The sequence below is a fragment of the Camarhynchus parvulus genome, chromosome 2 (genome assembly GCF_901933205.1).
Source record: "Camarhynchus parvulus chromosome 2, STF_HiC, whole genome shotgun sequence".
Lineage (NCBI taxonomy): Eukaryota > Metazoa > Chordata > Aves > Passeriformes > Thraupidae > Camarhynchus > Camarhynchus parvulus.
In genome coordinates, this window is record NC_044572.1 from 41812380 (window position 1) to 41839067 (window position 26688).

Below are 26688 nucleotides of genomic sequence, written 5' to 3' on the forward strand. Positions count from 1 at the left end.
GAGGTTGGACAAGGTGACCCCACTGTGGTCCCTTCCAACCTGACCCATTCTGTGAATTCACCAGAACCACTACAGAATGCAGGAACTGGGGAAGAAGAGTACCACCATATTCAAAATACAGAGATTTCTAACAAATCAGAGAAATTAAGACTGATTAAAAAAAAAACCCTAGAAAACCTGAACTCATTAAAATGTCTTGGCAATCATTTGATCAGGATAAATCTTTTACATTTCCTAGTCTGAGGCTGTAAGCAGAAAGTAACCACAAATTTCACAGAGGAAAGAGCGATGTTCAACATTTGTGTACTGAAAGCTTAAGTCAAGTCCTAACTTTGGTCAACTACTACTTAGATTAGACAACACACTGCAGCCAGCAGCAGGATCCTTAGTCTAATGTGTGCTCTGAAAACACTGCAGCACAAGCCACCCAAGTCAGATAAGCTAGTTTCACTCCTAGGAACAAACACTGCAGATTTATCCCCTTCCTTCCAGAAACAATGTTTTAAGGAAGTTTAAATATCTGCCACTGATGTTATTAACTGAGAGGTGAAAATATAAAAGCATGTTTTAAGATGTTTTGCACTACATCCTTAGATGTAACTGTAAACGAACAAGAACACCATGGCTCCAATCAAAGTTATTTAAATTTGAATGCAGAGAATACTTTATTAACTGATTACAGTTTTGATGACCAATTTTAAACCATAAGTAGTGTGGGAAACATAGTGGGGGACATTAAGGCTGAGCCATATATATATAGACAAATCTGGATACTGATATTCTGTACATTTAACCTCTGCTTTTTCTTTATACATCTTTTATTCAGTGTCTGCAATTAATCAAAGAGTAATAAACAAAAAAAAAAAATCAACAAACCTGGCCACTAATTTAGTCTCATACCTGGAATGAATTTTTGCATGGGTTTTTGAATGCAGTGTAAATTTCAGTGGAGATGAAACAGATTTTTTTTAACCATATTCCCAATTAAGTGTTTAAGTATAACTGGAGTTTGTTGCTATTACAGATTTGTGCAATTATTTTTCTCTTTGAAAAACTAGCAGTAGTTCTCTCATGTAGAGGTTAAATCTATTTAAGATAGTATTAAACTTACCTAACAGACTGGGAAATCAATATAAATTAAGTGCCTGTGGTGTGTATCAGTTTTCTTGCTCTAAGCAACCCCTATCACTTAAGTGGACATACTTGCAATTTTACAGAATTACACTGACTTTTCAACAAAACCCAGAAAAAAAAAATTAATGTACTGGTTTTGCACTGTGAGCAGTGCTTCTACACAATGTGATACCGTTTTCCATCTGTACAGCTCCCTTTTGTAAAGTTGGGCAACACATATAAAAGAAAGACAGACATCAATGGTTTGTGTTCTGAAAGATATTTCAGTTCTTTAGTTCCAGTCACTGAAGGAAGAGGCAGAGGCAAATTTGAACTATCCCAGAAAACTGAACAATTGGTTTTATTTGGTGTCTTCAAGATGCTTCACCTTCTGTGGGAGATGTAGATGATGTAGGAGAGACCATTTCAGGTTTTCGTGAAATTCTGTCCAATTCTGCCTGAACATCTGTTAAAACTGGCTTCTGACCTACAAAATAAATCATTCAGTGTATCATTCAGTCATGTTTATGAAAAGCCTGTGGTATCTTCGATTCTCAAATCAGACAAATTGTTACTGCATGCTTTAGGTGCACAACTAAGGCATAAGGCCAAAACCCAAAAGAAACAGAAAGGAAACAGTAGAGAGAAAGTCATATCCTTTCATATTTCTGAAGAGTTAAAAGTATAAAATAATAAATACTGTTAAGACTAGCAGTTATGACTGCTTCTACACAATTTTCTGTATAATTTGAATTTGAAATAATGCTGAATGTAAAAATCAGTGGTTTCACCAAGCCCAGCAAAGCCAGTTTTGTGTACTTGATCAGCATAAACCTGACACCACTGCTCATGCATTCACACATACCTGCAGATGGTAAATCCCTTTCTCTCCTCACCCACTTATCTCCTCCCTAACTTGAACTGGCATAAACATTTCTGCAGCCACACTCTAACCTAATTTAAGCTCAAAACACACCATTTTCCCCCACCTTTTTAATTCCTACTCTTCAGTCTAGGTTTCTATCCCACTATGTTCTATAGCAAGAATGGAAGAGCCAACATGGGAAAAGGCAGTGCAGGATTAGGACTCCAACACTGACAAGAGTGCACAGCATCTGTAAAAGAATGTGCTACAACTGCACATGTGTCAGAAGGCTCCCAGCATCCTTTCTGAAGATGCAAATTAACAGGATCTATCCATAAAGGTGATTTTGGCCAGAGGAACTTTGCTGCTCTTCAAATCATTTAACAAAAGATGACACTTTAGTAGAATCAAAGCAGCTAACATTTCAACTACTAAGCAGAGGAATTTCCCAAAGCTGCTGATGAAAAATTAATTCTCAAATCCCAAACTACTGTCTTAACAGACAGTTTTCAGATTTGAAGAGTGAGTGACACAGATATCACTAAATACAGACAGCAAACACTGAGGAAGGTGAAGAGGCCACATCTAAGCCAAATTTGTTCATATTTATGGTAATTCCTTGAAAACATAGTCCTTTCTGATGTTAAACTGGCTATAACCCTAACCCTTCATTTGTTGCATAGTAGGAAATATCTAAGAACTGTTTTGCTCCTCAATAATTAAATTCTGTCCTTGAAGTTTCTACCATAGCCCCAGACAGAACACTTTTCTGGAGTGCTGCCTCTGTTTGCTTGGCATCATCCAAACCTGCTGCCAGCCACTCCCCACAGGATTTTTCAGTGGGTGCTCTCTGTGCCTCATATTGCGTCAGCTGCATTTGTTTGAACAATCTCCATATGCTGTTCAAACTGGCACTGCTGACTTTGCCTACAGCACATTAGGAAGCACTCAAACTTTGCTTAGCCCACTGAGTTTTGCACTTAGAGAAGGGAAATGTGCACAGGCGAAAAAAAATTCAGGGTTAATCTACACAAAATGTTAGTGGGAAGTGTGAAGCACCAATGAAAGACCAGCATTCTCCCCTAAGTAGAGCATTATTAACCTCTGGGGAAGCAGGGAGGGAAGGTGTCTGTGTACACATGATCTTAAGTAATACAGAAACATTTTAAATAGGAATAGCAAGAAATGCCAGTATAGTCCTGCATCTAGCTTTAGCACAGTCACTATTAAACTTTCTAGATTAATAGTAATTATTAATTGCCTCATATATAAACAGCTGTCAAAAGAAAACACATAAGTATTTTTACAGGCTGCCACCAAACTCCAAGTGCTCATCACATCAGAGCTAGAACTCTAGTGAAAGAAAATTTAAAGCTATTTTAATACTGACAGTATCGTCAAAAAGAATCAGCTTGAAATATGGTCCTAATCTATTTAATTAAGACTAGAAGAGGCTTATGGCATAAGCCATTTCATTGGAATGGTGGAAACAAAGGGAAAAAATGAGGAACTCATGTAGACACGATTCATGCTAAAACTACATGAAGATTTTTTCTTTGCTCCTCTAAAAGCCACAAAAAGGCAATACTAAAGTGCTGTGAAAACAAAAGCAAAAAGCCATATAGAATATAAAACCATATATATATAACATTCTGTTAAATATAGTAGTATTCATACTTTTGATAAACTATACTAACAGGAACAATCCATCTCTCAATTTAGATTGAGTCGATCTTTAACGTCATTAATCATACCTGACTTTTTTGCTGATGGTGGTAAGTTGCTGCCAGCACCTCCAGTGCCACCTCCCCCTGGACTGCCACCAACACCACCAGGGCCACCAGGAGAACCAGTTTTCTTGCTCAGGAGACTATTGAAGAAGTTAGCCAGGACTCCTTCAGATGTAGCTCCAGCTACAAGGGGAAGAAGGAAAGAAAAACCACAATACAAAACCAACACAGATTTTCTAAGTAAATACTTATTTAGTGTGTTAAGAAATCTAAATAAGCACATTAAAGCAAGCAGGCAAAGCAATTATTTTGCTTCTCCAGCTGCATTTGTGCCCTCACAAGAAAAGAGGTACCTTTCATATTGGGATCAATCTTTTTTGACCCAGTGGGGATTGGTGTAACACTGGCAACATTCGATGTTACAGATCTATTTGGTGTCCTAGGAGATCCACCAGGAACTCTTGGTGAGGCATCCTATTAAAAAAAAACAAACCAAAAAACAACTGAACAACAATCCTGAAGTGTAAGAATAGATTAGATGAAGCATTTTGTTATTTCTCACACCTCCTAAGCTTTTGTATTTTAAATGTAGTATCTCATGCAATTGAAACAACACAGGATTCAATTTTGCTGATTGTGTACAAGTTTTTTCACACTTGTAGAACATTGTTAAAACTATTAATTTTGGTGTAACTAAAGCACAAGAGAAGATTTTAATTTTATCCCCATGAGAAACCTGAAAATCCATGTGCCTCTGGCCATAAATGCATTCTAACATACGAAAAGGAAAGCCAGGACCTTCAGCCCTTGCTGTCAATACAAGTTGTTGTGACTCACTGTGGAGTGTCATAATTTGAGAGCACTATGAGTCTTTAAATACTATGTAGTTAAAAACAGTTAGATCAAACAATATTTGACAGCGCAGATAAAAGCAACCCTCTAAATATACAAAAGTTAATGATTTTCATGTGATGATATTTAAAATTTTTGTTACTAACCACTGGCCTTCCTGCAGCAGTAGGTGGTTGTTTAGCCAACTGTGACTGCAAAAAAATAAACATACACATGAAGTCTTAGATATTACAGTGACTAAGAATGCAACCCCAAATTTGTATTGGGAATGAAAAACCCCAAATTTGTATTGGGAAAGAGTTTCATTGTTAAATGAAACTCTTGTTGCTTGTTTTATAGACAGAAAATTACCTGCTGCTTCATAAGAAACACTTGGTCATCCTCTGCTACGATTTCTTTTTCATGAACAAACTGCAATACAAAAACACAACCATAAATATGAGAAAGAAAGAGAAGAGAAGAGAAGAGAAGAGAAGAGAAGAGAAGAGAAGAGAAGAGAAGAGAAGAGAAGAGAAGAGAAGAGAAGAGAAGAGAAGAGAAGAGAAGAGAAGAGAAGAGAAGAGAAGAGAAGAGAAGAGAAGAGAAGAGAAGAGAAAAAGAGAAGAGAGAAAAGAAAAGAGAAAAGAAAAGAAAAAAGAAAGAGGTTTTTTTATCTGCTGGTGAATATGACCAAAACATTCAATAATGAAGTACATGTCTAAAATACTATGACTGCTGCATATCATGTTTTTCATATTTAAGACCGCTGCCTCATGATTTCATTTAGGCCAAGTTAATTAGAAGTGAAATAGAATTATCATTAACTCCTTTGACCTGTTAGGTATAAAGCTGTAGATACATTTGTAGAAAGACCTACTAAAAAGTTCATTTAATTGTTCAGTAAAAAGGAATTAAGTAAATGGTTATAAGGTCCATTCAGGGGTCTCAGGATCAGTCAGAAATGTTCATGGATGCACACACTCTGCATCATGCCCCTGTCTCTGGTAATTTATTGAGGCCTCACCTCAGTATTACTTTATAGGTAGCTATGGCACACATGACTCTTCACCTGTGTTGCATCACAATGGTGCAGGAACTGGACACAGACATCTCAGATCCCAGTTCTATGCATCAAATTGCAAGCACTCCCCTTCCAAATAAGCTCATAAAAAATTTTGCCCAAGCAAGCACGGCAAATATCAGTATCAAAGTTTATAACCCAGGCCTGAAGTTTATAACCATGCAAGAGGAAATATTGTCAGTTATATTTTCCTTGGAGAACTATTTAAAATGTCTTGATACTTTTCCTAAAGATTTCAGAAAGGACATAGTATTAGTTCTCTCCATTAAAATAATTCCCACCTGAAAATAAGATCAGTCACAAAATCTTAGCTTTGTTAGAAAAAAGCTATAGAAATATTTGCCTTCAATAACCTCTGAGTGCATGGGAGTCCACTGCTGCAGGAATTTTGTTCAACAACCTCAAATATGTTTACAGGTCATTCTGTGAAGGCCTTTTGTTAGATAGTACAATGGAAAATACACTGAATATATGCAGAAGCTGTTTGCACATGTTTATTTTTTATTTTACACTGTCTCAAGCTTTCTTATTTTAAATACTCCAAAAGAAACAGAAAGTATGAAATCACAAACAACTCTGAGAAAAATCAAATGTTCTTAAAAAAAAACCAAAACAACCTGAGAAACCGGTAAATCATGTTTAGGCTTTTAAATACCAAATATGCCTTAAAAGCAAAACAAGTGTATTTGTAGTCTTAAATAATGTAACAGTGGAAGAAAAAAGGTGTAAGCTGAAGAAGAGCTATACAGAACAAAAACACATAATGACCTTTTTTGTTAACTAAAGAGCAACTTTAAGAACAAAATAACACCACCCTATGGTACATGACACTTTTGATAAAATGGAAGCATAGTCTCAATGACAGAGAAAAAACTGCAGACAAATAAATAGCAAAGCAGTTAAATTCAAAGACATCTCAGTGTACCTTTCTGACTGGTGGTTTTGTTATGATATCTTCAAAATTGTCATCTGCTTTTAGTGTCTGGAAGTTCTCATGCAATATTCCTATCTTCTTGTCATTATCCCAACCTGCAGGACTAGAGAAATAATTATTTGGCTTAAAAGTCTGTTGCTACTTCAGGCTATTCTTGCATGCACTCCTGAACTGCACCCAGCTGAGAGCCAGCAAAGCTGTCACAGTGCCCATTCTCCTATGCAAGCTGGTTATTGATCAGTATGAACAAGTAGAGACTAGTTCAACATAACAGAAGAGGAAAATCTCTGGGCTTTACATTCCCCTTTGGAGCAGTGAGTGTTTGTAATCTTCATCCACTGGCCCTCATCAAATTACAACTCATGAGACTGTTACATGGAACTTTAAAGCAGCATTTAGAGCCTTTTTTTGGTTTATGCTTTTTAAAGTATTGCACAGGTACATTTTGTAAACACGTACATATAATAGTGCAGGTAACTTACATAAATACTGCATCTTTTTCCACAACAACAGCTGGAACATTGAAAGGAAATCCGTACAACTTCTGGACTATATATTTATACACTAAATCAATGTTTTTGTTTTCTTTTACTGAAGTGTAAATAAGTGCTGCCCCATCTGAATAAAAATGTTAAAGAAAACTCAGTTTAGTGGTTAGTAAAAGCAAATGAAGTAACCTTTAAACTATCAAAAAAGAGTCAGCTACTTTGTAGAATTTTGAAAGGGAATACAAAACCAAAGCAAAACAGGTCAAGTAACTTCCAACATTTCATTCTGAAATAAGCTATTAAGTAATTTAAATAAATCTTTCTTTTTTCTGCATTTGTTTTAGGCCAGCTCAAGTGGTTTTCAGTAGAACTGAACTTTACTTGAACTGATTTTCAAGTAAAATACAGGCTCTTCTTCCTTTCAAAGCCCCCCAGTACCAATGGTTTCACTACAATGCCTTTAAAACAGTCTTCTGCTTTTAGTGAACAAAAATTCTCATGCCACATCCTTATATGTTCTCATTATCCCACTCTGCAATCACTGCAGCACTAACACTAGCAGCTTCAAAAATGCCAAAGATCTTCCACTTTCCCATCTGGGTTTTTTTAATTAGGGGAACAAATTCTTACATTATACAGTGATCTGCTTTTAAAGGAAATGAAGGCAAATGAGTTTACTATGTATCAGTTACTAAGAGACCAAGAGAGTGCTTAGTATTCTAGCACAGTTTGGTATCAAATTAACACATTATATGCACAGGATTAATAAAAGAGAAATTTTTACTTTGGGATTATAAAAATGCCAAATTGCCTAATTTATTTCTACATGCCTGCAATTCAAATCCTAGAAGAAACTTAGAAAATGGGGTCTGATTCCTAGTCTGTGAAATTTAGAATGGAATTTCAAGTTGTACATGGCATATGCAATAATGGAGGCTAATCCCTACTATTTTATATTCTTCTGCCGCACACAAGAGTTACTACATAATTCCATCTTGAAAAATTAGGTCTTGGAAGCCTTTGAAGGAAGTGCCATTTCAACTGAAGTCTTTGGCTCTTGAACTAATTTTTCCATTCATCACCTGCTGTCCCTCCAATAGCATTTAAACTTCCCCACAGCACAAATGATGACACAATGTAGGCATGTTACTGGCATCTAAAATCTAGATCTCAGCACGTCTATCTGACTAAACAACACTAGACAGTGTTTTATACCCTTCTTAAAAAATCAAGTTTAAAAATAATAATAGCACAGCAACAGCTTCTGTGCATTGTCTCTGTACCAATACAAGGAAAGTCAGTGGACCTTGCCTACAGCAATTCAGACTTCTTTCCTTCCATCCTAAACTCATCCTATAGAATTACTGAACATGGAGGAGACTGCATATTTGGGACAAAATTAATAACATGCCTTATGTGCATCTGGAGCAAGATCATAATTAAATTAATTATCTTGTTGTTATTTTAGAGAGCTTGTCAGCTAAGATGTGCTGTTCTGAGAACTGATTTCCTAAATATGGAAATGGAGGCAATAAGAAAATTCATGGTAAGGAGATATACTAGAAACGCTAGTAGCTCTGTAAAGAAAAAAAAAGATCCAAGAAAACCAAAAAATTTAATTCAGTATTGCCCATAGGGGTATCTGAAGCAGACTGCAAGCTACAGTAAAAGAGTTGCATCCTACTTTGATACAGACACAAATATTCTTTTAAGCTTGTCATAATTAATATAAACATTGACTTGAGTAATTATATCATCTTTGTGATGTGTTAAAGGATACATTGTAAGCAAAACCGTCTGATATGTGACTGAATGAAGTCGAAGTGTTCATCTCTGTAGTCATGCTCTTTTTCCAGAACACTGATGGCATCACACTGTCAAAATAAACACAAAATTAATATACTGTTTTCAGTCATCTGCTAAAACAGCAGTGCTGCTACACATCCAGTTCACAAGGCGAAAGGGAGATGGAGTGGGGTGGGGTGGTGCAGAGGAAAACAAAAACCTGCTAAGATAGTTTAGAAGCACAATTGAACCTTTTTGGCTTTCATAATATATAACTGGATGTATATGGAATCAGCATAACTTGAGAGTTCAAGTGACTGGAACTTTTCATTCACTCTCCCTCCCCACTCCAATGCACTCCCCACTCAAAATCTCTGTTGAAAACTTACCACTAAATGATATCACCATTTTTTACCCAATGTTTTTTACACACTGTGGCATTAAAAGACAGTGTTCTTAATCTAGTTACTAACTAGCTCTTTGCAAAGGGAGGCAAAAGCAAGGAATATGGAAGCAGAAAAAGAAAAAAGGTGTAGAGGTGGAGAAAAAAAATATAAGGAAACTAGCGGGTGGGAAAAAAATGCTGCTCATATGAGACGGTTAGCCTTCCAGAGAAGGAACAGCATATGCATCAAAAGGTTTATGCCTTCCCTGGGGGCCAGCAGAGGCTGCAGAAGCAGTATGCTTTATGCCAATGAGAACTGAGGAGCTGGGGGGAAAAAAACAACAAAACCATATAAAAAACAGCCACAGGAGAACCACACCATTGTTTTCTTTAATACGGTCACATATCTAACAGAAACCAAAACAGATCACATAAACACCCTAAGAACTGAGAAAATTTAAAAGTGCAGTCCTTCACTAACTACAACTCTCAAAGAAGTTTATCTTCAGAAAAGTATCAGAAATATTAAGAAAACCCACTATTTTCAGAATATGGAGGACTCTGGAAAAATCAAAGGGAATTCTAGTTGCTTATTGACTAGCTCATTTCTGTAAGCAAAACCAGGTCTGAGGTATTTCTCAATTCCTTAAAAATTGGTAGAACTAAAGGAAAAGCTAATTCCAAAATAACATTAAATAATGGGTTCCAGAAGATAACCAGTCTTCAACATTAAACACTTTTAAGGAGTTCTTAAGTGAGGTATTCAGAATAACTTAATAACCATGTGCTTCCCACCCCAATCCACAATTGACAGAATTACTTCAATAAAATATGCAAAAACCTAAAACATGAAACAAACCTTTGTACAAACTACTACTACTGGAATGCCTAAGTTACATGTTAGTGTATCTGCACCCAGGGGTAAAATCACACTGTCATCTTTGTCTTCCTGTAATGAAGTATTTCTTCTCTGTGGAGAAGCTGGAAAATCCTCGCCTGGTTCTATATACTCCTGGAAGTCTCTTACCACTGAAAGTAAAAAAAGTTACATTAAAACATCAGCTGCTTTATTATTTCAACAATGATTTCCACTGCCATTGATCTCTAGCACAGTTGATTCTCTAGCACTGTACTTCTGCATCTTGGTGTTGAAAAAACGGAGCATGCACCTAATCCTGGCTAGCTGCTCTGTGCAGCACAAGGGAGAACTAGCAAGTCTGAGATCTGCCGGATCAGCAGCCAGAAGAACATGATCAGATAAAACTGCCCATAAGGACAACATGAAAGCATATTTTTATTATCATTGTGAAACCACTAGGCAGTTGCTACTGAGGATTACTGTTTGATCTGTTTCCTAAAGGACGTGAGTTTCCTTCCATTCTTATGGCAATGTTAATGGAACAGTTTGTCAGAATAAACAGAATTAAGCCTCACACAAACTGCTTAGTTGCTACTGTATATCAGGTTTTACCTACAGACCCTTAGTCCACACTTCACTCTCTGTATGGTGACTCAATAGTAGTATAGACAAAAAATAATAGAATACATAAATACTAGTTTTAACTAGCTTTACAATTACTTGATAGCATATTAAACATTTGGTATGCTTTTAAATTATCAGATATTACTTTAAAATGTAGCAAGCACGGTAAGTTACACTCTAACTTTCCTTCGTCCTAATTCTTGTTGCAAATCCTTGTCATGTTCTGCTGCACACGCCCAAGCCTCAAATTACACAGTCACTTACTATTCCTACAGTCAGGGATGCCATGTGAGACATAAAATGTCTGTATTTTTCACATCACATGTCCTGTTCCACACAGCAGAAGCAAGGCTCTACCAAACCAAACCAAACCACAGCACTGCCTACTATTCCATGAGTAGCACATCCTGATTCAGCACAAGAAGCCAGGCAGCAAAGCAGCTCAACTGCATTGTGCACAGGGCCAGTGAACTACAGAACATCCTCACTTCTGTGTTAATCCACTGCTACTGTCACTAAACTGACTGAAGCCCTCTGAGTTCATACCTAGAAAAGCATCTGTGCAATTAAAAGTAAAACTTATTTCAATGCCCTAGAGGAAAAATTATATTAGGCAAAGATTACTCCATTTTTCTGTGGATCCTGGAGTTCACAATAACAAAAAGCACACACACACAGGTTATCGTCTCAGACTGTCAACCCTAATTTAGGGAATGCTGCTAATTCAAGTCTGCTCCAAAGAGCTTCTTAGATTAACTGAATGTATCTGAAACCCAGAGTTCTCACCAAAATATGACAGTCACTCTACAGTGTCTTTCCTGTATAATACCCTGTCCTGGGATAATTGCATAAATCCTCCAGTGGATCCTAAAATTCCCAATGTGTGATCACACTAATCTTTATGTAAGTAGGGAAAGCAGTAAAAAGGAGGATTAATTTAGTATATCACAACTACAAAACTGTGGAATACTATCTCAGGTCTTCCTTAGAAACACAAATTCATTAAACACAGATTAATTCAGTGAAGAGGAAGAGCTATTTCAACCCTTCACACACTGCTGCTATGTATCCACAAATGTCTTTCTGAATCAGTCCTTGCAGGGTCTGTCTTTGAGTGGAATTAAGCTGCAAGAAATGAAGATGAACACAGCAGCATACTTCCAGAAAACTACACACACAAACCCTCAGTAGATTTCAGTCCTGGTAGCAAGTTAAATCAGCTCTCAGGAGCACTGAGCCTGACACAGGAATCTAGTGGGATCCCATAGCCAAAAGCCAGGCAAGCAATGTTCCCTCCCTCATTTTGGCAGTGTCAAGCTCCTGCCCGCCTAGCAATGCATGAAGTCACTTCACAACAGGATCAAAACAAAAACCAGCTTTCAGTCACATCTGGATTGTGTCCAGAGCCTCTGTTATACCGAATGTTCAGATTACTTATATCTGTAAGAAGTAGACCAGATGACAGAAAACCAAAACAGACAAAACTAAACAGAGTAGCATTTTTTTCTTTACTCATTTCATTGCTTACATTTTCTGGATTTTGTAGAGTATTTCTATTCTGTTCAGTCTGTAAAGAAGCAAAACTATCAGCCATACACCTTTGATAACATAGATACTGTATCCATACTTTCATCCAGCAAAATCCTATCCTGAAAGTGTTTGAGGAGATGTTTAATACAGATGCAGTAACATCCAAAACCAAACCAAAAAACATCCAAGAGAGCTCAGCTCCTCCCACCTAAACAACTTCTTGTGGAAGATACAATTCTCAAGGATGATACCTCCCTTAGAAGAATCTCTCTCTTAAAAGGACAAACAGAACAACTAATATTCCCCATGCCTCGTTCCAGAGTATCTACAACTGTCACCTTACATTCCGCTTCATCACAGCACAGCTACAACCTGCATTTCTAAATTAGCATCAGCACTCATTGCTTAAGAATGTACCAGTTAGAGTGCAACTTCAGACTTAAAAAGAAAGTTTAATCATGCTATTTGATCTCAATAGCTTTCTCAAATCTCTTCCTTGTAGTAATTCACTGAGAGATGAATGGGAAAGACTCAAATTCTACTACAAGGGTTGCTCAAAAGTAATATGGAGCTATATTGTGAGTTCAGTCAGGCAGTTTAAAAAACCCTGAAAGATCTTTGTGTTCTCCATGTTTAAAACTAAAAAGACAAGACACAGACAGAGCAACAAACACATAGCTCTGTTAACATCAATAATAATTACAATAAAACTCTTCAAGTGAAAAGGGCCCAGACATGGCCATGCTGCCATGAATCCTCTCAAAATTTACACTTTTGGTAGGCACAGAATATGTCCCAGATTCTCTAACTGGCTAACTACAGGAACAGTTAAGAAGCTGATGTAGTGATTTGCCTTTAAAAAAATAAATGAAAAATTGAATGCTTAGAATTTTTTTTTGCTTGGTGAACCTTACCTAGAAAAATATATAAAAAGCAAGACTGTAATTTCAGCTGTGTTCATTCTGAATTTTTTTCCCCCCTACATTGTTATTTTGTTAGAAAGAAGTACTAGTATTGTTCACATAGCTACTTGAGACTTATCTGAAGCTAAACTTGCTTGGTAAGTTCTAATTTTAAATAACACTTCTAAAGAATGAAAAGGACTGCAATGGAGAGATTAAATGGTGCAGAAAGCATTAAGCATATTTAAATGGATTCCCATGTATTTGCAGAATACTCACATTTTTGCTCCATTTCTTTCATTTCTTCAGGAGGAATTTTTAACTTGTCAATATGTTCTCTTACAACACTTGCCCATTTTTGTAAAGAATCCAGTGCAGTCCAAGGTCTAGACATGTCTACTACCAACATAACTAGAGTGTCCTTTAGAGAGCTTGCCTCCATTGCAAATTTAAGAAGACCTTTGTGGTACAGGTCACCATCCAAAATCCATACATTACATCTTGTTTGGTCTACAAAAAAAAAGGAAAAACATTTAATGAGATTTACTTGAAACACACCACTTCATAATGGCCATTGAATGTTCTTTGGACATGTAAAATACAAGAAAGAAAGCAGATGATGTTTTATCAGTCCACTGAACACACATAATGACACAGCAATCTGCAGCTTGTGGGGAGACAAGCTCCTTGCTTTTCAAACCCTGATGTTTAATGGCTGATAACTGAAGATCTCAAATACATTATCTGAAAGGGAGGATCCAGAGAAAGCATTCAACATTTTCAAAATAGTTGTTCACCATTTTTTAGTAGAAAAATATTTTCTGCAACATGTAACTTCGAAGAGAAAAAGTGGGTGAACTCAGTCATCTTTTTGCAGCTGTTGGCCTGCTCATCTCTCAAGGATTGCCGTCTCCCCTTCAAAACTCCATCAGACATGCTTGGCTAACTCTTAGAGTCTAGAATGTACCTCAGCCACTCAAAAAACCTGAAGAACTGTAAGTTTTTAATGATTGAGTTTGACTTAATAGACAGTTTACTTTTCCAATTTGCAAAAGGACAATCACCATACAAATAGACCATCCCACTGTTCTTCCCCCCAAAATTGCCACAATACTACAAATTCACAAACACTTTTGCAGTAAAAGAAGAGATGTTGATTCAAAATTAGTTGGCTTCATGTAGTTACATTTTCTTTCAGGTAAATTTTTATTACCTGTTACAGAAGTTCTGAGGAAGACATTTAAAGCAAACTCCCAACCTTCTTAAATCTGGTTCCAAGCCATCTTTGAGACCAATATCCAGACATGAATGTCAGTAAAGCACGTGATTTCAATTAAAAAAAAAAGGGCCAACTTCTTCTAGTTCTCCTTCTACATGTTTGGGATATTTTATATTGGGAGTTCCCATTTTTCTCCAAAGCTTCCAGTATATCCTTACTCACATCCTATAACTCCAGGTACTGCGATATTAAACAGGATCTTAAACATACTTTTTCCTTTCTAACCATACCTACATCCAAGTTTTTGGATTTTCTTGTTTGTTTTTTAAATCTACTTTAGCATTGTGCACAATTTCCTACCCATTGGTCGATGACAGTAGTCTTGCAGATCATGTGCCAGCAAGACAAAGGTTTCTCTGTAGGTTCAGGATAACTACTTGCCACAGCAATTGAAATGGAAGATAGAAGCCTGGGCACCTCCTCCTCTAGGCATGAGGAACACACACCTATTCAGAATGCTGCAGCTAAGTCTGCTTCCCTGGTCTTTTCTTTTTAGCTTTTTCTTTTGACAGGTTTCTCTCCTCCTCTACCACTTAAGTGGTCATTCCTGGTATCTACCGAAGAAATTACACAGACAAAATTCCTTATGATACAAATAATTTCTGGCATAAGCTGGATTCCTGCATACTATAAAGACACAAAAACATCCCACTGTCATTTCAAATATCATACTACTGAAGCATTGCTTTCAAACTGGTTTAAGATATTGTCACAAATACAGACTCACCATCTCGGTCTTCATCATGCACATTTAAATACAAATACTCCATTCCTCTTCCTTTTTTGTACTCCTCTATTCCTTGAATTTTTCCTATTAAGCTAGTTTTACCTGCTCCATCTTCACCTGGAGAGACAGAAGTAAGATAGCACTCAGTCTTTAATCACAGTTACATATTTAAAACCACCTGGGGCAAGAAGAAAACCACATCCTAACAAGGTGACTGAGCTCATTGGAGTTTTGAAACACAGCAAGTTTTGCCCAAATCATCCATCTGTTCTAAGTGCATGTTTCAGCTTCAAATATTATTTCTACTTATTGATAAATGCAATTATGCCACCAACTATGGTACCTGAAAAAGGCTCTTATACCCATCTTTAAAAGGATATGCTAAGGAGTAGTTAAACACCTCAAACAATTTCAGTCTTTCAACTACAACCAAATTAGTAATAATGTTTTTCTAAAGTAGAGTTTAATTCACAGTAAGCTCCTTTTACAGTTCAGAACTCTCTCATTTCAAACAGCACACTGAATAAGGCAAATCTGTTACCTCAGCTTTTATGAATTGGTTCTTTGAATATTTTCTCTGTTACAGTTCTCAAGACACCTTAAAATTTAAGAAGTGACAAATAGTAAGCCCACTGCCTTACAGTACATGTGTGTGTGTTTGGATAGCACAGAGAAAAGCCTGCAATCCAGATCCATTCACTCCTGTTCTCTCCCCTCGAAAGGGAGCTTGGATAACCACTGAACCTTACAGAATATGCACAATGTAAACACCAAAACTACTGCCAGAGACCTGTCTTGAAAAACTTCATTTGTAGCCATAGGTCTCTGAGTTGGAAAACTTCACATGCATTTTTTCCAGTTCGAAAGAGTAATCAAGCTGAATTTGGACACAAAGTAGGGGTTTGCCAGTTTGGTTTTTTTTCTCTAATTTGCAGAATGATGAGTATGTAACAGACATTACAAAATTCTTGAAACTCACTCCCAGCTTATAAAATTAAAGTTAATCCCAGGTCCCTAAGAAGCACTTTATTAATTTTGTGTCAAACAGAACACTTTTTCCCAAGTCTCTCCTACAGAGGGACAGTCTAAACACATGCTTTTAATCACATAACAAAACAAAAGTTCAAGGGCAGTAACTTTCACTGCTAAACATAATGACATTTTCCCTTTAAAGAGAAATGACCATGCTCTTATAGATGTCACTATGGCTACATTAAAAACACTATAGCTACAACCACTGTATAAAACAGAGATATCATACTTTGATGGACTGATTTTGAATTTGCTTAACATAACATCCCCAAGATTGCCACAGTAATTCTTCAATTTAGAGGATAGCTTTATTTTCATATTTCACTAATACTGGAAAACATAAAACTTAGTCTAAAGTGCCATGGGGATTTTACTCAATGGAATGAACATATCTTAAATGAAATCTATTTTGAGAAAGAAAGCGAGAGAAATAAGATCAGAACTGAAGTTTGAAGGCTAGTTAAGTATAGACAAGTTAAATGAAAAATTAAGTTGTATCCCATTAACTATTCCACAGTTTAAGGGCTGATTTTTGAGCTCCTGTATTAAACTAAGATGTACCTGAGCAAAGAATTACAGCTAGTTTTAAATAACCATTGAAAAGCAGTGCTACTTTGTAGTCATACATCAAGCTTTTCCTCTTGTAAAAATATCCTTTAAATAATTCTGATGAAAAAGCGAAGAGTTCAAGCTTCATCACCATAGATGAATTACAATTCCTCCTCGGCCCTCAATTCTGTACTTATCCAAGCTTCTTGAAATTGTCATGTATGAATAACTGAGAAGACTTTATTCACTGCTGCTCTGACAAGTTATGAAGCTGCTTTAACTTTGCCAACAATGTCTGTATGATTCATTGAGCTATTTTACCTTTCTGAATTGGTAGCTTCAATTAATGCTTGCCAGCAGAAGGCTCAATAGGTAAGACAAATAAAAATTTGTTATTCCTTTTAATGAGGGGTTGCACTTAAGAGCTTTCTGAGTTTCTCAGAACAGATCACTTCCAGCTAAGTTCTTTTGCATACTAGAGTTTGATTCACACAGATGACAATAAAGATTTCAACTTGCTTGAATTTGGGAAACTTTACTATCTCCTGTGTGTATCTACCAGTACTTAAAGTAGCTGCAACACGTCTAAGAAACTCCTGCAGTTGTAAAAAGTTCTGCACCTGATAAAAGATACACTTAAATAGTCTGAACTAAACCACACTAACACAGATGCTAATATCTAGAAAACTATTGTTACAAAGTGCTCAAGCTAAGCAATATAGGCAAACTTGAAACATACTTCCCACAAGCCCCTTACTTGTCATGGCTCTGTGTTATGTAATTTCCTCTCCAACCCCATATTTCCAAATGCCTAAAATAAATTGGAGTTCAATACTGTTAAATTAATACCTTATGGCAAAGTAAGAACTGGAATTTTATTTTCCCCTCTACACTGAAAGAAATTTTACCAGTACAGCACAAGACAAATTGATTTGATGTAAAATTAGTACCTCTGGACACATATGCACACACAGCAATTATTTTAGCCTTCCATCAGTTCCTTCCAAGAACAACTTGAATTTAATCTGTTTCATGAGGAAGCCTGTCTATTCTCTTGTCCTTAGCAAATACTCACACATTTCAAAACATCAAGACCAGGCAGGTGGATCACTGACACACATAACAGTGCTGTACAAGTTACTGCACGAAGAGAGCAGCACTCATCTTTCATGAGGGAAAGCTGGAATGATCCATCAGTGAAGTCTGAAGTTAGTAATGCATAAATCAACTAGTTTACAAACAGGATGACCCACTTGCAAAGGTACAAAATAGCTGCCTAGTCAAATGTGCCATACCCCATAGGAGATCCAGAGTTCTTGACACATTTAAGCCAAATTAGAGTCACAGTATTATTTAAAAAGCTGTGAGGAAGTAAAAACAGGACCATCATTTATGACACGAGGACTTAATCCTTTTTTGCCCAAACAATTGATCATAAAGGTGAGGCAAAGATAACTGTCTGGGCCAAGAGAACACAGAATCATAACAGAATAGTTTGGGTTGGAAGGAACCTCCAAAGGCCAGCTAGTCCAACCCCACATTAGTGAAACCCAACATGCTAAGATCTGAGGTTTCATCTACTTCTACTTTCTACGTGTAGTATGTTGCATATAGCTTTTGAAATCATAGCAACTGCAAATGTATTTGTATCCTTGTTATTATTTTTTCCCAACCTAGTCTGCAATAAAAAACACTTGAAAAGTCAACACACTTTGAATATACTGAGTTATGGTGGGAAAGAGCAGCAGCAGATTTTTGCTTTGTAGCTACTCTTCAGCAACAATATCAAACCAGAAAATCTTAAACCAGTGTTTATCTAAAACTCCTAGGTAGTTTCTAGAAATCTTGATATCAAATTAATTCTAAGTGCTAACTTTTAAGACTTCTCAAAACTCAAACATTTTATTGTAATGCCTTTACTATGTACAGAATCTTCTCTCCCCCTCAGAGGAGAGTGTAATATATGCAAGGAAATTAAAGTCTATTAGCTGTTGGAGGTTTGATTGATAATGCACAACATACTAATACAGCTAGCATTAATTGCTACCTGGGACATATATAAAAGTATATATGTCTAGAAAAAATGTCAATCACAATACATATATACTCATATATGGCTTTTCAAACAACAAACCTTAACACATTTAACATATTTACCTTTTTTTTTGTTTGTGTCTGGATACCTCTAAAGCATATGAAAAAGAAATGCTGCTTAGTATCAGACAAAAAGAAAATTTCATATTCCGTAGGCACAAACATCACTGCCTATTAATATTATGAAACAATTTTTTTTCAAGTGCTACTGGAGCAATAGAGAAAACAGAGCCTTAACACCTTCAAGAATAATTACCATCATCCTCCACTTCATTTCAGAATTCTGGAAAATCCTGTAGCTTCCTCTTTATTTTTAACTGTGGGATAATTAAATGAACAACTGACTTCCATACATAAACTCACAGTGCAAAACATTTCTGACATAGTATTTTTGATATAGCATTTCAAGGTAGAATAAAAATCAGGTAGGTTTTCCATCCTTCTTTTGCAAATAACATAAAAAGGCCTCCTTTTGCAGAGTAAATACTAAAGAACAAAAATTCTCCATTATACCAAACTGCACTCACACATTAATACAACAGTGAGGAAACAGAAGTGATGTTTCTAGCAAGCGGTGCTATGCAAAGCTGAATACAAGTAAAAGAAAAACAACAGATTTAATTTTGCACAGAAGTCAGGCTAGGAAGCAGCTGAAACAAAGCCAAACCAATCTGCTTACACACAGTACTTCACTGTCTTGTTAACAAAATGGAAAGTCTTATACTCAACTAAACAAACGCTGTTGCATTTTTATCCACACACTGCTACTACTTCATTCCTCTGATGAGCTCCAGTTTGGGGTTGTGAAAGCTCCTCTGTCCAAGGTGCTACTCTGTTCACAAAACAAATTTTGAAAACATCCTTCTTGCTGCTGCCCCCAAACATATAGGAAACTGTAACAACAGAAATCCTTTCCAGCTTCCTCCCCTCTCACTACTCCAGGCAAAAAAACATCTTTGCTGAGCAGAAAATCAAGTATCAGTAAATGTTCTGCCACAATACAGAATTTAGCAGAATGGTCCCCCCAGATAGGAAGGGTAGGCAATGAGGTGAGCAAGTCTCCTTCTGCAAGTGCAGGCAAATAGGCATTTATCTATGTCCTGCTACACCAACTGTTCGGCCATAAGCTATTACATTAGAGATGATTTAGGGTCTCTGTTACAAAACTTCTTCAAACTTTCAATTAACGTTTTCAAATTCAAGATACTTACTACTCATGCCATTTCCACACTTCTTGGAGTTTACCAAATGAAAACAGAAGTAGAATTTCACTGGTCCTACAACAAGACATTTCTCACAGAAATCTGTACATGGAAGAGCAATCAATGTGTTATCTGCAGGACATGAGCTTTGACTGTCTGTTTAAATTGTTTCTCCATTGTAAAGTGTCCAGTGTGTTTAAAATATGTCAAGGCAAAGAAGCAAGAAGTGAATACTTCTTTTGTGTCATCAGTATGGGTAGCATGCCCCTCTTCAATGTAGGACTGTGATTTTTTTTCAACAGCTCTTTGGAAAACACTGGATACCTTATTTGTTTGTAGTCTATAATCCTAGTGGTTCCTTGAAGGAAGTTTTTTGTTTGCATTTTAAATCCATCAATTAAAATTCAGCTTGATATGGGAATTCTACAACTCTTCTCTAAAAAAATCATGTTCAAACAATGCCAAACAAAACCAGAAGTAATGGTCCCAAATTAACATCTTCTGCACACCCCACACCCCCAAGCATACTTTTGTGAATCAGCTTTATAACTTTTACAATGGCAAAAGACAGCTTCTGGGTAGAAAAATTCAGAACATTCAATATCTGTAGCATAAAATGTTGAGTACTTTTATTAATAGGAAAAATCTATCTTGCTTAAGTATGATAGAATAAAGCCATCAAGTCTAAACATGAGTTATTGAATGGGGCTAAGATGCCTTCCCAGAATCCCAGAGCAATCTCTGTTCCATACCATGTGGAACGCCTGAATCCCAACACAGTGGTGTAGAGACATAATGATCTTGTTCCTACTAGAACCAAGCACATGTCACTATAGCTATTTTCAAGATAAAATACTTGTCACAAGCTAATAACTGCCTTTTCTACAGCTGCATATTAGTGAAAGAGGCTTGTTTACACATTCTGTACTAATTGAAGAAAGTCTTTTGCAGAACAAGACCAAAATAATCAGAGTAAGCCAAATTTAGTTTGCTTTCAGAGAATTAAAGAACAAAATTCATTATGCTGATGAAAGCATACAATCTCTCAAACCAACATGGAAGTTCACAATAAGTAGGCCATAACAAGTTTACAAATAACTTGTCACTAAATTTTCATTTTCTCATTGAATAAACATTGTCTCCTTCTCAAAGTTTATTTTACTCTGCCAGATAAGTCTTTCCCCTCGCATACGATTCACTTGGTATATCTATGACACTGAAAAATTAAATAACTTTTCTGAGGAGCACCTTAATTGCACTTCAGCCTTTCAACATGACAGAAAGCAAATTGCAGACAACTCTTCCAGCAAGTCTTTAGCCATGTCCTGCGCAACAAGAATACATGGGCTGGCTGTGGAAACAGGTACAGCAGTAATGGTGTTACCTGTGCTTGGAGAGACCCACAGCCAGAGGAAGGCAAATATTGCAGAGAATTCTACAGTGACAATGAACAGCATCCATTCCTAACTCAGTCCTTCTCCTTTAACATAGCAGGAAGTTGTCTAGTGTATTTTATCCAGGTTCACTACCAAAATAGAATAATCCCATGTTACTATCCACGGGACACCTTTATTGGTACTCCTGCCATTAACCTGCCTGGAGAACACAGAAGCACAATTCCTTTCACTGTTCTTCACCTTTGGAGCTATTTCTGAGATAGATCCAGTAACCAGCAGCACCTCTGACACCAAGGAGACCAACTAAAATAAATGCAATTCAAGAATTTCAAAGCCTTCCATGCTGTTCTAAGTGCCTTCTACTACACAACATCCTTGTAATCCTGGATTTTGAAAGGGTATTATAGCAGGAAGGGCATAACAAAGAAGTACTACTTAATGCTAAAAAAATGGAGCTACAAAACAAGCAATTAGAATTTTATCTAGGTCATTGCCCCATCAAAACAATTGACACTTTAGAAGCATAACTCTGCTGACCTAAACACAATTTGACTACATTTGCAAGGCTTTCTTTGCCTGCAGAAGGTGAATTAGTTACAAGAGGAGGACGAAAAGAAACCCTCTGAGTTAACTTCTGCAGTACTAGGGAATTTAAAATATTTAAGATTAATAATATGGATAGTATGAACAAGCAGTATTTTATCAGTTTCGATAATTAAATGATAACAATGAAGCTATCAGCTTTTTGAAAAGGAAAAAATAAAAGAAAAACTAAATTTTATAGTGTTGAGTACAAATTTAAGTAAGCAGATTTTACACTCTCATGAAAATTTGCTGTATCAAAACTTAATTTTTGAGTTCTTCATATTCCACAAGTCCACTAGAAGAAAGCAGCAAGCTAAACCTGCTCTTGAAGATATATTGGGAATGGCCATTATTTCAGAAAATGGTACATGTACACACAGAAAAGTGTACCTGTAAATTAGCTGTGGATTGTGCTTCTTTCCAAGCATCCTTACAGCCACTGGACAGGAGCAGAGCTCCAAGATTCAAACAAACAGGCCTAGCCCTGGGAAGTAAGATGTCTGGGGTAAAGAGAAAATGTGGACATGAGGCAGTTGAACTCTCACTGCCCATTAAACTCAAAACTTTTATCATCAAATGCATAAAAAACCCAAGCCCACTAGTGACTGTGCAATACAGACACAGAGAGTCAGGCACATGAGTGTCACTGGATGGCCTGACATTGTTAAAATTTCAGGCAGAGAATATACTGTGCTTCAGAGACAGAGGAACGTATGAAACACAAAGCCAGATCGAAAACAACCATCCAATTCACTTGCCAGCTGGAAGCCTGTGTCCTGTGCATCCTGGAATGACTTTGAACATTACTGCTTGAATGCATGCAGCAGTTCATTGGATACATTATTAGTTCAGGTCTCTGAATTCAAGCCTTCACACATTCTACAGCACTATGGATTCCATTCAATCTGCAATGGTGAGTTGTCAGCTGCTCCCCTCTACTCCACTCACTGATATATCAGAAAGGGAATGAACAGGAGAGCTCCCAGCCACAACCATCAGTTTTCCCATCACAAAAACCATCTCCTGTGAACTACCTTTATTACACAAGTGAGCAAAAGACAGTCCATGAGAAGAAGAAAAAAGAGAAAAAAAAATGAAGCAAGAGCAACAAAAACACTGCTTCAGCTATCTACAAAAAGTAGCTAGAAATGTCAATGAGAGCACTTAATTTCCTTAAGAAAGCACGGACACTTTACATTTTCTAGTGGTATAGTTTGCTAAACGAGGTAGCTATGGCCACTGTGACAAAACTACCTGGGAATCAGAGCATAAGGGACTTGCAGTAAAGTTTAGAAAAGCTTGCACTTTTATTATGTGTTCATACCACAGTAAGATGAGAAACTTCATGCCACATGTGGTGCCAATCAGAGTTTAAACTTTAAAGAAAAATAGTTATTGAAAAAATGTCTGCAAGTGGAACAACTTTAGAGAAGTAAAACTGTAAGTCAACTAATTTAATTTGGGGCTGATTTTGAGCAAATGATTACCAGCATTATTTGTTAACCTTCGCTTCACAAAACTATGTGCCATATCTAGAGATTAACATTTGGCATTCCAGTCTCTTTTAGTTAGATAACTCCAACTGCTTTCCAGGTTCTTAAAAATGAGATGTTAACACAGCTAAAAATAAATACTGAAATAGCAGAATTAGCATGCCAGTCACAGACAGGTTCCCAGAACAACTAGGCATACAACTATATGCACTGTTTGAAAAATAAAAATGCTGTAGACAAATTAGAAAACCTGTCCTAGCAAACAAAAGAACACTACATGGTGGGTTTTTCCAGCTGGTTTTTCAGGGTGGGGCCATGAGATGTTAGAGGTTTAAGGGATTTTTTAAATGCAATTTATATTTAAAATAAGTACTCATTTGTTACTATAAATAATATTTCATCTGGCAAGTTTTGACCAATATGACTGTTTATACAGTAAATATTTGCCTGCCACAAATTGACTGAAAACCATCAAGATACTGGTCAGCTTTACACCTTTTCCTCGAAAGTACTGAAAGTATAAAGAAATTGAAAATAATCATGCTAGGAAGTGCTTGTATCAGTAACAAAAGTTAGTACAAAACTATCTAAAGGACCAAAGCTTGAACATAGAGAAAATGTTTGATAACAAAGAAACTGTAAACACAGTTCAAGAATCCAGATAGACGGAACTTCACATACTGAATCTGTCCAATACAGAATACATAAGACCCCTCCTTTTCCTGTGATGGCGTGCTTCAGGAGAAGCATCATGACTTGCAAGTGAACAACAAAGATCAGGTAATCCATGAAAAACATGGCCATGGTTTTGGACTCTGGCCAGTCCTCAGATCTGGTATTCTTTTTCCTAAATACATGCCAAATTTGGGGGGTTTTAAACCCCTCTTGGATCAAGGCCTTCCATGAAAACACAATTCCTAAATAAGAACTAGAATTTCTTTTATAAATCTGTACATTTTCCAAAAAAAATGCATCAGTCAAATAAAGGGAAAATGGTATTAATTACATTAAGCCATTCCATAAGCTCTACATACATGGTAAGAAAGAAATTTATATACAACAGTTGTAGAGCACAAACTAAGTGAGCATTTGGAAACAATCTGTGATATCCTTTCAAGCTCTGAAGGAAGAAGTCTCCAGTTACTGAGCACTAAGGATTACCTGACTACAAAGAGAGGGGAAAAACAAACAGTGTAATCTTCTTGACAAGGATCACAGCTTGAAGAAGAATCTTCCAACTTCAGCAAGGACAATCATCCAATTTAGGTTCAAAGTGTCACATAAAAAGCTGTCAATTGTTATGAAATATTTCCTTTGTTTAATATCACTGCAACTTCCAATCTCAATATCCGACTTAATTACATAACATACAAAGCAACAAATTAAAGGGCAGAAAGTCTTGTAAGAGCTTCAAAAGACCATGCTATCATCCTTGCACAGTCTTTTCTTTCTCAGTCTCCTTCTCAGTTTTAAGTAACCCCTCAGCTTATCAAAACAGGAAGAAAAGGATCACAGTGATTGCTTTAGGATTACAGAGGGGAAAAAAAAAGCCTAACTTGAAGAATCTCAAGAGAGTATAAGCCACAAGACTACGCAGAATCATAGTGTGTACAGTCTGCAAGAATATCTTTACTGAGTTTTAACCCTGTTTCCAAATATTAACACGGTTCTTTCTGGAGACAGGGAGGTTGGCAAAAGGAGCAGAAGAAGCAGCTAGTTATAAATCCATACACCTAAACTCATTATGTTGTCTACTGGTAATAGTATTCAATAGTCTTTCAGGAGAAAAAAATAACAAAATCACACCGCACTAATAATAGTACTAATAATTATTCATACACATACACTTGAGAGCATCCATTTCTCCCTCTCCTTCACGAAGCTTTTAATTTTGACGTATCATTTTCCTTCATGAATTGCAGCTGGGTGTCTCATTACCGCCCTATCAAAGTCCCCTTCCATACCTGTCACCTTGCCGAGGGCCAGGCTGGACTAAGGCCCTGGGTGGAGACGCCGGGGCGGCAGCGCTGGGTGCGAGTGGGCAGGGCAGAGCCCGCCCGGCCCTCCCCGGGCCCTCCCCGCCCTCCGGCCCGCAGGCAGCACCGTCATTGATGCCGCTCGGGCCACGGAAGCGGTTTTTGTGTCCGCATGACACACCGCAGGCGCCGGCAAGCGGCACCGCCGGCTCCGGGAGCCGCACGCCCCCCGAGGAGAGACAATAACAGCTCCCCATCCAAGCCATTCCCGCCTATGGAGCCAGGGTGGGGGAAGGACAGTAGGGTATTATGGCGAGGTACCTACGATAAGGGGCATATCTAAAGCATCTGTGGACAATCTCCCAAATGAAGCAAAGCCATGCAAGGGAGGAAGCAGGAGGGTTAAGACAGCGCCTTGCCACCCATCACTCCCCCCTCCCCTTGGGGCGCTGAACAAGGGAAGCTCCAGGCACCCAGGAGAGGGCCAGGCTGTGTGCGGCGGGGATGGGGGCAGGATCAGGATGCTTTCCTCAGTCAGTGTGCGGAGGGGAAGGCACAGGGATCAGGATGCTTTCCTCACCCAGCAGGAGGACGTTCTTCCCCGAAGGCAGCTTGGAGCGGGAGCGCGTGGACACCTCGCTGAGGATGCAGGACCTGGCACGGAAAGGCGACAGCGCTTAGGAAGGGTCTCCCGCTTCCTCCCGGTCCCCACCCTCGCCATCTCCTGGGGATGGGGGGGGCTACGGCATGAGAGGCGGGGGGCAGGGCAGGAGCTGCCACTGCCAAGGGGAGGTGCCCCCCCCCAAGCGCAGTGACTGAGAGGCGCTGAGCGCCAGCAGGGGCGGGGGGATTATCCAGCCCCCTTCCCCTCGCCCCCCGCAGGGCACCGAGGCGCCCCGAGGGCGGCGGCCAGCGCGCCCGGGTCCGCGGGGCGGGGCGGGCACTCACCAGAGGTTCTGCCCATCGTCTTCATCTCCCGCCCGCAGCTCCGCGTTGTTGTTGTTGGCCGTGGCCGTAGAAGCGGCGGAGGAAGCAGAAGAAAAGCTGGCAGCCGAGCCGAGCCCGGAAGAAGAAGAGGAGCCGAAGGAGCCAGCTCTCCCCACCGCCGCCGCCATCTTCGCTGCTGCCTCCTCCTCCCTCCCCTGCCCCGCCGCCTCCCCGGGACGCGGAGCGGGCGGCGGCGCCGCGGCGCCGGCGGGGACCCGGATGTTGGGGGGGCGGGGCCGG

The 26688-nt window shown here is 38.1% G+C and overlaps 1 protein-coding gene across 1 annotated transcript; it reads right to left on the reverse strand.

Annotated features, from left to right (window-relative positions):
* Nucleotides 1-633: 633 nt before the first annotated feature.
* On the reverse strand, nt 634-26604 carry DYNC1LI1 (dynein cytoplasmic 1 light intermediate chain 1). The gene is made up of 13 exons (XM_030967280.1): nt 26410-26604; nt 26042-26115; nt 15134-15250; nt 13407-13637; nt 10072-10241; nt 8823-8916; nt 7037-7172; nt 6546-6657; nt 4912-4971; nt 4707-4751; nt 4062-4182; nt 3733-3891; nt 634-1600 (listed from the first exon to the last, which is right to left on the reverse strand). Exons 1-13 carry the CDS (start codon nt 26574-26576, stop codon nt 1488-1490), a joined length of 1599 nt encoding a protein of 532 aa, XP_030823140.1. The 5' UTR covers nt 26577-26604; the 3' UTR covers nt 634-1487.
* Nucleotides 26605-26688: the final 84 nt, after the last annotated feature.

Excerpts from the sequence above, each read along its gene's own strand:
- DYNC1LI1 (XM_030967280.1), bottom strand. The coding sequence starts at position 26,576 with ATGGCGGCGGCGGTGGGGAGAGCTGGCTCCTTCGGCTCCTCTTCTTCT. Across the intron at positions 8,917-10,071 it reads TAGTAGTAGTTTGTACAAAG|TGTGATGCCATCAGTGTTCT; the intron begins GTTTGTTTCATG and ends TTATTTTGACAG. Across the intron at positions 4,183-4,706 it reads CTGCTGCAGGAAGGCCAGTG|GATGCCTCACCAAGAGTTCC; the intron begins GTTAGTAACAAA and ends TTTTTTTAATAG.